The following is a 13,609-nucleotide window of genomic DNA, read 5'->3' as shown; positions in this document are numbered from 1 at the left end:
GTATCCAATTGATAAAATTCGGTGGTGAAAATTTCCCTTCAACCTACCTCTTTGGTTGTAAGGCAATGCCTACCACGAATGATGGCGATGGTAAAGTACGCTGGAGCGTGTTTGTTTAGACAGAGTCTGGTCAAGGCGATGGCATGGTGGAGTTCCTGGTGTGTGGGCGCCATGGTGGCAAGATGTTAACTACCTTGCCTGGTATGCAGGAGGTTGTGGGTTCAATCCGGACCCTGACACCTGTATATTTGCAGTTTGCATGTCTCTCTCCCTGTGTTCGCGTGGATTTTTCTCCAGGTCCTTCGGTTTTTCCCTCCACATTAAGGATCATGCTGTTTATAGCATTTGGCTGCTACACATTTCCACGTGATACGCCACTTTGTTTAGCTATGGTTTGTGATCGCTAGGTCGCTTCTGAAAAAGAGCTATATAGCTCAGTGGGCCTGGTAAAATAAAAATAAAATTGTTTAGTTTTAGTTTAATAGTGTGGGTGCGGTGCTGACGCCCACCTGTAGAAGATGTTGTTGATCTGCTTGCGGATGTACGCCCGCAGCCCCAGAAACTTCCCGTAGATGCGGTGCAGCGTGGTCTTCAGGAAGTCCCTCTCGCGTGGGTCCTCGCTGTCAAAGAGGTCCAGCAGCTGCGCCCAGGCACGCGCTGTTAGCCATCGCCACTCACACTCAACCCCTACCCCTCATACCTTGACCACAACTAGAGCCAGAACCAAATACTCAAGGCAGCCTGCCTCCCGGTCACAACCTTATATTTAACATTTGTACTCCCGAAATGAGGTGAATATGTGTTTAATTTCTAAGAGTTATAACACAAGGTAGGCCGGGATGAGACCACAGTCGATCTTGCAGACTTTGAGGGCAATCTTGTTTGTGAGAAGGGAATGGATTTAAAGTACACGATGCACATCACTCGAAATGCACACCTACACACCCTACACGCACGCACTGTTGTGATAGTGGCTCACCTGCATGACAAACTTCTGATCGATGTATTTTTTCGCGACGTTTGGCTGGAAGTCCGGCGACTCCAAAAACCTCAGGAAGAACTCGTAAACCAACTGTGGGGGGTGGTGGGGGATAGTGGGGTTGGGAGGGCAGACAAAGACAAAGATCCTTCATAAAGCCTAGACAGACTGTTTCGGCAAGTGCTGTTAGCAAGCACCTATGAAGGCCGGCACGGCACACCAGGGGGTGAGTGGCCAGGACCACAAGCGACCACCTTTGTTCCCCTAATAGCACCAGGTACTCATTTGCGGCCGAGTCGACCTAGGGGAGGCCCACAACCGGTTCAGATATTCTTCACCGGTGTTGGCCGTGAGCGGGAATCAAACTAGGTCCAGCGAGATTCGTAGCGCAGTGCGCTGAGGAGGGCAGAGCCAGTGCAGTCACACACATAGGTTGGAGACCAGCTCACGAAACCGACTGCGACACAAAACCATCTCTATCCCTGTTTTGAGAATACTAACCCAGATGGGAGGTGCTGTGACAGAGCACAAAAGACTCCACATCATCGAAAAAGTTTGGAATCAAATACTGTGCGGGTCGTGAACCGGATTACGGCTGCTGGTTCAGGGCCGCCACAAAAGATAAACAACCCACGCCCCCTCACCGTTTACCCACGGAGACACTTTGTAATCTATCAAACTCTCTCCTGGTTCAGCATCCTCATCAGCCGGCGCAATACTTTTCCCAACACACCAGAGACTTGACGTTTGTTTTACCCTATTCCCCTTACACCAGTGGTTCTCAACCGGGGTTATGCGGACCCCTGGGGGTACACGTGGCAATATCCCAGTGGTAACGTGAGGTGAATTATAAACGTGTGAAATCATATCATGAGTCATTGATGAATAATCATGTATGAATCTGCCAAGATAAAATTACTACTATGGCATTTTAATCCATATCGTAATCTAGAACGATGTAAAAAACCTTTCTAAACTCATTGATCTTAAACGATGCGATTTCCCAGGGTACCCAGCGAGCGGGACTAAATTGCGTCGTGCTTACAGAGCGTCTGTTGACTGTGTTTATTCGCTTGCAGTTACGAGCGAGTTTGGATACCTCACAAAATGGACCGTTTTGTCATAATTAGGAATCATCAGTAGATATAGTCACCAACGCTCACCGCTGAAACAAGTCCGTCTCTGGGAACCATCACAATACTGCTTTGCATTCACGTAGTTCAGGTCCCAAAAAGAAACCGAGGGTCCAGTCTCAAGTTTGTTCGTTGCAATCAGTACATATCCCCAAAAATGGATACAAGTTAAATCCAGTACGGTCATCTGTCGGCCACAAAAACCTCTCCCCGACTCTTGTTTAATTGGCGAGAGATGTATAGGTGCATTCACGTAGTTCAGGTCCCAAAAAGAAACCGAGGGTCCAGTCTCAAGTTTGTTCGTTGCAATCAGTACATATCCCCAAAAATGGATACAAGTTAAATCCAGTACGGTCATCTGTCGGCCACAAAAACCTCTCCCCGACTCTTGTTTAATTGGCGAGAGATGTATAGGCGCTAATTAATCGGCTGGAAACATGCATTTAGCAAATGCTTTTTACACGAGACAATCACACAGTTAAGAGCTGTAAATGTCTAATCGAGGACTATAGGACTTGGGCAATTGTTAGCAGCTGCGGTTCAACCGCATGGCTGCTGCCTTCATCTGTGGTTGCTCAGCCCTTGTGAGATGCAATTTGCACGAATTGCAATGCTTTATAAAAAAAATATTAAAGATTATTATTACATGCAAAGTTGAAAGGTTGTGGTTGGGAAAATGTCATTATGGAGAAATGACACTCCCAACTAAATGTGTTGTTATCCATGAGTCAGTGATGTTGGGCAGACATTGCAGTTTTTACTTTTTCCCCAAGTCATTGATTGGTACCACGGTGGCAAGATGTTAACTACCTTGCCTGATATACAGGAGATCGTGGGTTTGATTCCAATCCCGACCCTAATGCCGGCATATTTGAGTTTGCATGTTCTCCCCGTAGATGCGTAGATGTTTCTCCGGGTCCTCCGGTTTTTCCTCCACATTTAGAAACATAAATTTGGAGTATTTAGCTGCTATACATTTTCACGTGATCAGCCACTGAGTTGGGCTATCATTTGTGACCAGGTGACTTCTAAAAAAGAGAGCTATATAGTTCAGTGGGCCTTACCTGGTCAAATAAAAAATAGTTCATAGTTTTTAGTTTGATTGTGGACAGCTGTGACACCGTGTCAGCTGAGTTAGGTGGTTGCAGCTAGGTTTCACTTTACTCACTATCACAGTCCTATTTACCTACAGTTTTTAATTGAAGATGCAGATGCTGATGGAACCGATGACACTGGGGGTTTGAGCAGCGGGGTTTTAAACCTATGATAAAAAAATAAAGCGGATTTGGCGGAGAACCGTGGATTGATGACAGAGTGGTGGCTGACCTCTAAAATATCTCACGAATAAATGTTCAGGAGAGCGACATTTCTCCTCAACACATGAGCGTACGTAACTGTGACCATTGTCTCATGATGCGAGCTGAAAAAGGGGGTGGGGGCATTGCTCATTTCCATAGATCAGTAAAGGCCGTGGATCCACCAAAATAATTTTTGAATTCATCTTCTTGGTTCTTTCGGTAAAGTCACGTAGAATGGAAATAATAAAAAAATAAAACATAATAAAAGAATTCTCACGACGTTTCGGCCACAACGCAAGCAGCCGTCCTCAGGTGGAGAGCAGGTCTGTCGAGTAAACAGAGTCTGAATGAGTAGACTGTCTACTCGACAGACCTGCCTCTCCACCTGAGGACGGCTGCTTGCGTTGTGGCCGAAACGTCGTGAGAATTATTTTATTATGTTTTATTTTTATTATTTTCATTCTATGTGACTTTACCAAAAGAACCAAGAAGATTAATCCCTGCAGTCACGAAAGCTTTAAAATCGAAATTTTTTAATTGTTTATGGAAACTGTCACCAGCAACACATGAAACATGAGCGACTGGCAACTTGGCAGCCAGCGTGATGCTGTGACAGACTTCGAGCCAATAATAGACGCGTGTTTGCTTAGCAATGACGGTTCTCGTTCCACAGACTTTCAATTAATCCGTTAACGAAATAATCTGCTAAGGGGGTCCCCCATCTTTCCCACCAGACCACACCGGAATGCCGCAAAAACACTATCACATCCAAATCCCACTCAAAATTAACCTCCATTTTTTTCAAACGAAGAGAGCGTGATATCAGTCCGTCATGTCCCTTCAGTCTTCGACCAGATTTATTCAGATTTTAAGCAAATTAGATTTTGACAAATAGGAAACCCTGTGTAAAAAGCATTTGCCGGCAACGACTGCCAGAGCAGTTCTAGCTTTCTTTAATGGGCAGGAGACCAAACAGATGAGAAAGGAAGATGATGGCGCTGCAACGCGAGAGCGGGGAGGAAAGGGATGCGGAGTCCGGTGGCCGTGATGCGTCTCGCGTCACCTGGAGGTGCGGCCAGGCGGCCTCCAGCGTGGGCTCATCCTCCTCGGGGTCAAACTCAGCCCCCGTCGGGTTGGAGGACGGTGGCAGCGTGCGGAACATGTTCACCGAGAACTGGGGGTGCAGAGATCACAGGCACACCGATGCACGAACCGCGACACCATCAACACAGACTATACAAACATCATTCATTCAAGAAGAACCTGAATGTGATCAGCGCAGAAGTCAACTAAACTTTCTATATCCAGGTAAGGCCCAATGAGCTGTACAGCTCTTTCTCATAAGTGACCTGGCCGTAATGATAGCTCAACGAAGTGGCTTATCATGTGGAAATGTATGGCAGACAAATCATCTAAATGCATGTTTATAAATGTGGAGGGAAAACCCGGAGGACCTGGAGAAAAATCCAAGCGACCACGGGGAGACCATGCAAACTCCAAATATACAGGCGTCAGGGTTGGGATCCAACCCACGACATCCTACATACCAGGCAAGGTAGTTAACATCTCAACCCTGACCCAAGATGCTACGATCAAATATCACTCCTCTGCACATGCCATAAGCTGACAGAGAGGCTTCTCGTAGCGAGGTAGACAATTTTAAAATTTATTATTTCTGACGTTGCACATTCAATCGTCCGGAGACACGTGCAAAAAATATATATTTGCTGACCCAGAGCTGCTCATGCCTCTCAAAACCGAGCCTGCACTACTATACTATCTTCACACACCAACATCTCTAAACTTCTATCATTGGACAAGGACCCCTTCTGTCGGTGATGCAAAGCCTGGTCTGTTGAACCATTCCCCAGCAAGATCCTTATCCTTAACATGACAAAGCAGCTATCTGGCCTCTCTCTCCCACAGAGACTTTGGCCGATAATCAGCCACACAACTGCACACGGCAGATTCAGTTACCTCCTACATTTGCGAATAATGGATTCACAAATTTACGACTTTAGTGAAATCCAGACTGTCACCCACGTTATGAACAACTGCCCACTGCAGGTCTCCGAAGGAAATTCACCTGACATTCCTTTGAAGCCATACAACTGCTTTCGAACATCATTGGGTAAAACTAGCCAGTGGCTCTTTCTTGCACCATACAAAAAGCATGATAATCAATGAATGAGCGAGCGAGTGAGCGAGCCACGTACCACGTGCACCACCTCCGGGTAGATGGGCTCGGTGATGACGCCGCGGCTGTGTGTGATGTACTCCACCATCTCGTTCAGCGCCGCCCTCTTCACCTCCTTCCACTTGAGGTCGCTGAGCGGGTCCGACACGAAGTCGAACAGCACGCAGCACTGCTGCAGCTTCTGCACAAACAGCTCCTCCCGCTCGGCCGCTGACGCATCTAACCAGGGCACGAAACACACGAGCGGGCAGCAGCGGCCCCCACCGGTTCAGTCAACGGACAAGTACTATGAGCGAGCACCTACCCTTAAGCCAGACAGACTGGAGGAGTGCCGCGATGGTGAGATGTTAACTCCCTCGCTTGGTACGCAGGAGGTCGGGGGTTCGATCCCGAACCTGATGCCTGCTCTATATTTGGTGTTTGCGTGTCTCTCTCCCTGTGATTGCGTGGATTATTTCTCCGGGCCCTCTGGTTTCCCCCTCCACATTTAGAAATGTCTTTAAGAATATATAGTTGCTATAAATGTGCACGTGATAAGCCACTTTGCTGAGCTATCATTTGTGGCCAGGTTGCTTCTGAAGAAAGAGCTATATAGCTCAGTGGGCTTCACCTGGTAAAATAAAAGAGTTTAGTTTCATAGTTTTTAATTGAAAATAGTAGGTGCAAGTGCTGTTAGCGAACAGCTACCCTTCAGACAGACACTGTATGGGCAAGTGCTGTCAACGAGTATCTATCAAGGCTGGGTTTTGCTTGTCACGACATCTTTACATTTTGGGCGCATAAATGGCTATTGCGGTTGTTGTTTTGTGGCAATTTAAATGTCACCCGGCCATGAGAAGTGATTATTTACTGTAAAGCTCGTACACTAACGAGGTTCAGTGGTCGAATGCGGTGGTTTGTGGTATAGTGGTTAAGGGGAGTAGGACTGCAATTGTGTAAATCTGCTAAAAGTGAGCAAGACCGGCATCTGGCCCACTTGTATTGTAAAAATGGGACCCAGGGCACCCTTAAAGACGCATTCCCAATACAAACCGGATTAATCTCACAGATATTTGCCGAGACTGGGTGCTCCAGGGTCTCCAACACACATATTAAGCTTTGATCATGAGAAAAGGGACTCAAATCATGGTCACATGCACAGCTGCATCGCTCCAGCGACATCACTGCATTGGCTCTGCATTACAGTGCAGGGGAGTGGCATCAAATAGAATGTCACCCCGAGTGCACAAATACAGGATAAGCTCCGTCTTATGGGTTGGGTCTTCCTCTACACCTCACCAAGCCTGACTGAAGCCCACTTGGCGTGAAGAGAATCAGAATAGAGCCCTGAATGTTGAGATTAAGGCGGCAGTGAATCAGACTTTTGAGGCCTTGCAAACTGGCTCAATGGCCACGAGGTCACATGCACTGAACATATGTGCATACATGTGTGTAGATGTGTTAAGGTTTATGCAACATGGTTAGATGGGTATGTTTCGAATCCCCTATTTAAGCAATACGATACCAAGATAAGGGATAGGGTTCAAATTACACGACACTGATTTATTCATTATAAACGCACTGTACAGTGAGAATCTATAGACAACATGGAAGATAAAAAAATGTGAATTTAGTCTCATGTGACTGGTGTTTAACAGAAAAGTGAAGCCCGTGATACTGTGCGGATCAGAGCTAGACCTTAACAAAAGAGTATCACGTTAGCGAAGAGCCAATCAGTAAGAGGGTCAGTTAGCAGATGGGTACGCGAGTGGGAGAACAATCTTGGACGTGCAGGTCCGTCCATAGAGACCACAAGCAAAGTCACCGTCTCCGCTCTGTGCAGCCTCCAAATTTAATGTTCAAGTTTTTTTTTGACAATAGCATGAATAAAGTGATTCCCTGCATGAACCGCGTAAGAAATTGTGTTGATGGGACGTGGGCCTACAGCTGTGACCCAACGGTGACATTGGCGGGCGGAATCAATCAATATATCTATTTTACATGCCAACATCTATTGCCCTCAATATAGTAGGCATCAGTGCACAGAACAGCAGAACGGGACAGTGGTGAAGAGATGTTAACTACCTCGCTTGGCATACAGGAGGACGTGGGTTCAATCTCGACCCTGAGGCCTGCTGCTGCTGTATACTTGGAGTTTGCGTGTCTCTCTCCGGATCTTCCGGCTTGTTCTTGCCCATTTAGATCCAAACGCGTTTTAGAGTATTTGGCTGCTATACATTTTCAAATAAGCCACTTCGTTGAGCTATCATTTGTGGCCAGGTCGCTTCTGAAAAATATCTATATGGCTCAGTGGGCTTAACATAGTAATATAAAAAAAATTAGTTTGAAATGTCATGACCTCTGCGGCTAACACCAATTGGGTAACAAAAATTGGAACCGCGTGCAAAATAAAGTGCAACCGTGCGCAACGAACAGTAAAGGAGAGTAGTAAAGAAAATAAACAATGAGTAAAGAAACAATTCGTTTTTATTTTAGATTTCAATCTAAACTAAAAACCATTTTTTTCTTTTACCAGGTTAAGGCCGACCGAGCTGTGTAGCTTGGTTTTCAGAAGTGACCCGGCCATCACAAACAATAGCTGGACGAAAGCGGCCTACATCACGTGGAAATGTATAGCAGGAGGAAAACACTCTCAAAACACAATGGAATCGGCAGCGGCCAGGCAGCGGCCAGGCCCACGGCCGCGTGTTCACCTTTGAGCGCCGGCAGCTTCTGCAGCTCGCGGTCCTTGCTGACGTTGAAGTGCGACGAGCTCTGCCGCTTCTCCTTCTTGACGATGTGCGGGGGCCCCGCATACTTCACCTTGTTCAGCGGCGTCTGCGGCGGCGGAGGAGGTGGCGCCGCTGTCTGGCTACTGTTGGGCTTCTTGCCGCTCCCTCCAGCTGCAGCGGCAGCCGCTGATGCTGCCGTTGCCTGAGTGGCGGCACGCGCAAAGACAAAGATTCTCACCCCCCCGTACAGCCTTAACAGACCGTATGTTGAACTCCTTTCGCACCATACGTAGAAAACCGTGCTAATCAGGTGCGGGGGAAGGACCACAAACTAACACAAACCAGTTCTAAAGAAATTAGTTGCTCCACATCATACAAACATTTTTGTTAGCAAGCACATATGAAGGTCGGCACGTCACACGAGGGGGTGGGTGGCCAACACCACACCCGGCCACCTTTGTCTCCCTAGTGGCGATGTTTACACACCGCACGAGGTACTCATTTGAGGCGGAGTCGACCTCGGAGAGGCCAATAACTGGTTAAGATAATTAATCGTCACTGGTGTTGGCCGTGAGCGGGAATCGAACTCGGGTCACCAGGTTCTCTTGCGCAGTGCACCAACCGCGACACTCTGCACTTTTAAATAGGAATTTAAATTTCATTTCTTTAAGAACAGTTTTTTTTTGTTTAGTTTGTTGTCCTTTCCCCGCACTTCCATGGCTGGCTACGTACGGTGTGAAAGACGTTCAACATACGTATATACATACAAGAGCCACTCATCTCTGATGGCAACCCGGAGCCATCATCATCACCATCATTGTCTATCCGTTGCTGTAAATGAAGGCCGCACAACGCCAACCATGTGTAACGATCCAGTGATGTCACATCCACCTGGCCCCGTCTATTCGGTGGTCACTCTCAGGAAGGTCCTCTCCGTTGGCCGCTCTGCTTTATAATCGCAACGTTCTCTCGTCTGTCACAACGGTCAGAAAGTTTGATAGGCGTCGCTAACCGCACGGTGAACGGCACGTGTTTGCAACGATACCGCCATCACCGGCCGTGCGTGCGTGTGTACAGCGCGGGTCCTTCTCGTGGTTATATGGAGGCTGGCGAGGTGTAAACTAAAAACAAGGCCAAGAATTTCCAAAGGCAGCCACCCCGAGCCCCTGGCACAGGGCGAAGACTTCACTCGCTGCCTTGCTGGATCACGCGTTGCGTTTGAAGCCGCTGAAGCGACTGTTTGATCACAACCCAAACACAAAGTCACATTGTCGCTTAAAAATAAATATATACGAGGTGATGTTTTGGGCAATGGTCCTTCTTCGTAGCACCTAAACATTTGCTTCAGTTATGTGCGATGAGAAGGGCCACTGCCAGAAATATTGCGGATTATATTCTTTCTTTCAAGGCCAGAGTCAATGACGAATGTTTGGAGTCTGTTAATTGTGTCAAAGCAGCAGCATCACGAACTAATGTGCTTACGTTGAAGGTTGCAGGTTGTCTAATCCCAAACAGAACCCTCTCTCATCCCATACAGAACCCTCATCTCATCCCATACAGAACCCTCATCTCATCCCATACAGAACCCTCATCTGATCCCATACAGAACCCTCTCTCATCCCATACAGAACTCTCATCTCATCCCATACAGAACCCTCATCTCATCCCATACAGAACCCTCATCTCATCCCATACAGAACCCTCCTCTCATCCTATACAGAACCCTCCTCTCATCCCATACAGAACCCTGCTCTCATCCCATACAGAAACCTCGTCTCATCCCATACAGAGCCCTCTCTCATCCCATACAGAACCCTCATCTCATCCCATACAGAACCCTCATCTCATCCCATACAGAACCCTCATCTCATCCCATACAGAACCCTCCTCTCATCCCATAAAGAACCCTCATCTCATCCCATACAGAACCCTCTCTCATCCCATACAGAACCCTCATCTCATCCCATAAAGAACCCTCATCTCATCCCATACAGAACCCTCATCTCATCCCATAAAGAACCCTCATCTCATCCTATACAGAACCCTCCTCTCATCCCATACATAACCCTTATCCCATACAGAACCCTGGTCTCATCCCATACAGAACCCTCCTCTCATCCCATACAGAACCCTTATCCCATACAGAACCCTGGTCTCATCCCATACAGAACCCTCATCTCATCCTATACAGAACCCTCATCTCATCCCATACAGAACCCTCCTCTCATCCCATAAATAATCCTCATCTCATCCCATACAGAACCCTCTCTCATCCCATACAGAACCCTTATCCCATACAGAACCCTGGTCTCATCCCATACAGAACCCTCCTCTCATCCCATACAGAACCCTTGTCCCATACAGAACCCTGGTCTCATCCCATACAGAACCATCCTCTCATCCCATACAGAACCCTTGTCCCATACAGAACCCTGGTCTCATCCCATACAGAACCCTCCTCTCATCCCATACAGAACCCTTATCCCATACAGAACCCTGGTCTCATCCCATACAGAACCCTCCTCTCATCCCATACAGAACCCTGCTCTCATCCCATACAGAACCCTCGTCTCATCCCATACAGAGCCCTCTCTCATCCCATACAGAACCCTCATCTCATCCCATAAAGAACCCTCATCTCATCCCATAAAGAACCCTCATCTCATCCCATACAGAACCCTCATCTCATCCCATACAGAACCCTCCTCTCATCCCATAAAGAACCCTCATCTCATCCCATACAGAACCCTCCTCTCATCCCATACAGAACCCTCTCTCATCCCATACAGAACCCTCCTCTCATCCCATACAGAACCCTGCTCTCATCCCATACAGAACCCTCATCTCATCCCATACAGAACCCTCATCTCATCCCATACAGAACCCTGCTCTCATCCCATACAGAACCCTCGTCTCATCCCATACAGAGCCCTCTCTCATCCCATAAAGAACCCTCATCTCATCCCATACAGAACCCTCATCTCATCCCATACAGAACCCTCCTCTCATCCCATAAAGAACCCTCATCTCATCCCATACAGAACCCTCTCTCATCCCATACAGAACCCTCATCTCATCCCATAAAGAACTCTCATCTCATCCTATACAGAACCCTCCTCTCATCCCATACAGAACCCTGGTCTCATCCCATACAGAACCCTCCTCTCATCCCATACAGAACCCTTATCCCATACAGAACCCTGGTCTCATCCCATACAGAACCCTCATCTCATCCCATACAGAACCCTCATCTCATCCCATACAGAACCCTCATCTCATCCCATAAAGAACCCTCATCTCATCCCATACAGAACCCTCATCTCATCCCATAAAGAACCCTCATCTCATCCTATACAGAACCCTCCTCTCATCCCATACAGAACCCTTATCCCATACATGAACCCTGGTCTCATCCCATACAGAACCCTCCTCTCATCCCATACAGAACCCTTGTCCCATACAGAACCCTGGTCTCATCCCATACAGAACCCTCCTCTCATCCCATACAGAACCCTTATCCCATACAGAACCCTGGTCTCATCCCATACAGAACCCTCTCTCATCCTATACAGAACCCTCATCTCATCCCATACAGAACCCTCATCTCATCCTATACAGAACCCTCATCTCATCCCATACAGAACCCTCATCTCATCCCATACAGAACCCTCATCTCATCCCATACAGAACCCTCATCTCATCCCATACAGAACCCTCATCTCATCCCATACAGAAACCTCATCTCATCCAATAGAGCCGATCTACCTCGTGTCATTTCATATAGAAGCCTCACATCAGCAAAAGAAACTCATGACTGCTCATGAACCAAGTACTATTTTTTCAAGGCACCAGTGTGATCTCCAACCCTAACAGAGTCAATGCCTCTCCCCTCTACTCTGAAAAAGGGAAAAAGTTTATACCATCAGCTTACTATAAATGTGTTAATTGTTTTTAATTTATATTTGTTATCCATAAAGACCCTTAATCTCATACAATAGAAAGCCTTGTTGACATTGAACAGTGAAACCTTGACTCATCCAATACAGGTCCCTTGTCTCACAGCAGAACATTTGACCAAACTAATACAGAAGCTACCTCATCCCCATTACCAAATGCTGCTCTAATTTTTGAACGAAACATTATTTTGTGATGCTGCTTTGGCATTGGTACACAAGCACACTTAATAACTAACTCACATTTGCCAAAAACGCTGTCAACACGTCGAGTCCTCGTCCATTAAGCGGCCCTCATCTCATACGACACAAAATCCTCAAGTCACATAGGAAGGGATAATTTGTTTTGACCCAATGCAACCATCTTCTCACGCGATGGCAAACCCCCTCGCCTCTAACCCAATAAAGAACCGTTGTCTCATCACAGTGCCTCAGTCTTGTCTCGCAGATTGCCCGCCACTTGAAGCGATCGTTCAAATTAAACTCGGCATTCATTAATTCGAGTGAGGGGTGTGTAACGAGGTACAACGCCCCCGTGTCAATCCACTGCTGGATGAGGCCTCGCCACGACATGTTGATCGTGCAGCTTCTTTGCCCGCACTTGGCCACGCCAGTCGGTAATTATGTGTCGGTGAAGACTGGAAGCACACGACGGGGGAATAGAAGTACAGCACAACGGTGTATTTCACTGTGTCGCCGCTATCTGCTGCCTCCACAACGTAACCACGCTAGGCCCACAGGTGACAGCGCCCGGTTGTGCATTGCGATCACCCATCCAAGCACTTATCCTAGGCTCAAACCCTTGCTTAGCTTGCGAGACTGGGCGGAATGCCGGTGACCGGGTCTCGGGCTCGGGGGGACTCACCTCATCTGTGTTCTCGGGAGCTTCTTTCGCTGACTTTTTCCCATCCTTAGAGGCTTTCGCAGGCTCCTGCCACAGACAGGGAGAGAGATGGAGAGAAAGAACAAAAGAGAAAACAGATAATAGAGATGGTATTAGAGAGAAATCACTGTTGTGAAAGATGTATGAAAATAATAGTATGCAAATTTTTATATGGATAGGATTCAGGGTAGTGCAGTGGCAACACTCCTGCCTCACAGCAAGAAGAGACTGGGTTGAATGCCCAGCTCAGGTGCCTTTCTCTTTGGAGTGTGTGTGAGTCTTCGCCGGTTGGAAACATTTAGACTGGCCTGCCTACGATCCATCCTGGGTTTAACCAGGCTGGATTGTGTGAGGAGCTCACAAATCCTTGAAAGATCTGGGCAAAGTCCCATCGGTGAGCTCCTCCGGCAGGCAAGGCTGCGTTGGCTGGGTCATGTAGCCCTGCATGCCCAGCC

The 13,609-nt window shown here is 47.4% G+C and overlaps 1 protein-coding gene across 1 annotated transcript in view; it reads right to left on the bottom strand.

The window, feature by feature from the left end:
• The window catches only part of LOC133342224 (serine/threonine-protein phosphatase 2A 56 kDa regulatory subunit gamma isoform-like), a 51,491-nt gene that overhangs the window by 25,602 nt on the left and 12,280 nt on the right, over positions 1-13,609 (bottom strand). Inside the window, exons 2-7 of the mRNA XM_061551229.1 lie at positions 13,137-13,202; positions 8,301-8,520; positions 5,627-5,826; positions 4,474-4,584; positions 980-1,072; positions 510-640 (exon numbers count right to left, since the gene is read on the bottom strand). Of these exons, the coding sequence (XP_061407213.1) occupies positions 510-640; positions 980-1,072; positions 4,474-4,584; positions 5,627-5,826; positions 8,301-8,520; positions 13,137-13,202 (821 nt within the window). The remainder of the gene's footprint in view (positions 1-509; positions 641-979; positions 1,073-4,473; positions 4,585-5,626; positions 5,827-8,300; positions 8,521-13,136; positions 13,203-13,609) is intronic.

This window comes from Lethenteron reissneri, chromosome 14 (assembly GCF_015708825.2).
Source record: "Lethenteron reissneri isolate LAM-NWPU_2019-01 chromosome 14, ASM1570882v1, whole genome shotgun sequence".
Taxonomy (NCBI): domain Eukaryota; kingdom Metazoa; phylum Chordata; class Hyperoartia; order Petromyzontiformes; family Petromyzontidae; genus Lethenteron; species Lethenteron reissneri.
This window is presented reverse-complemented; position numbering and strand designations above follow the sequence as displayed.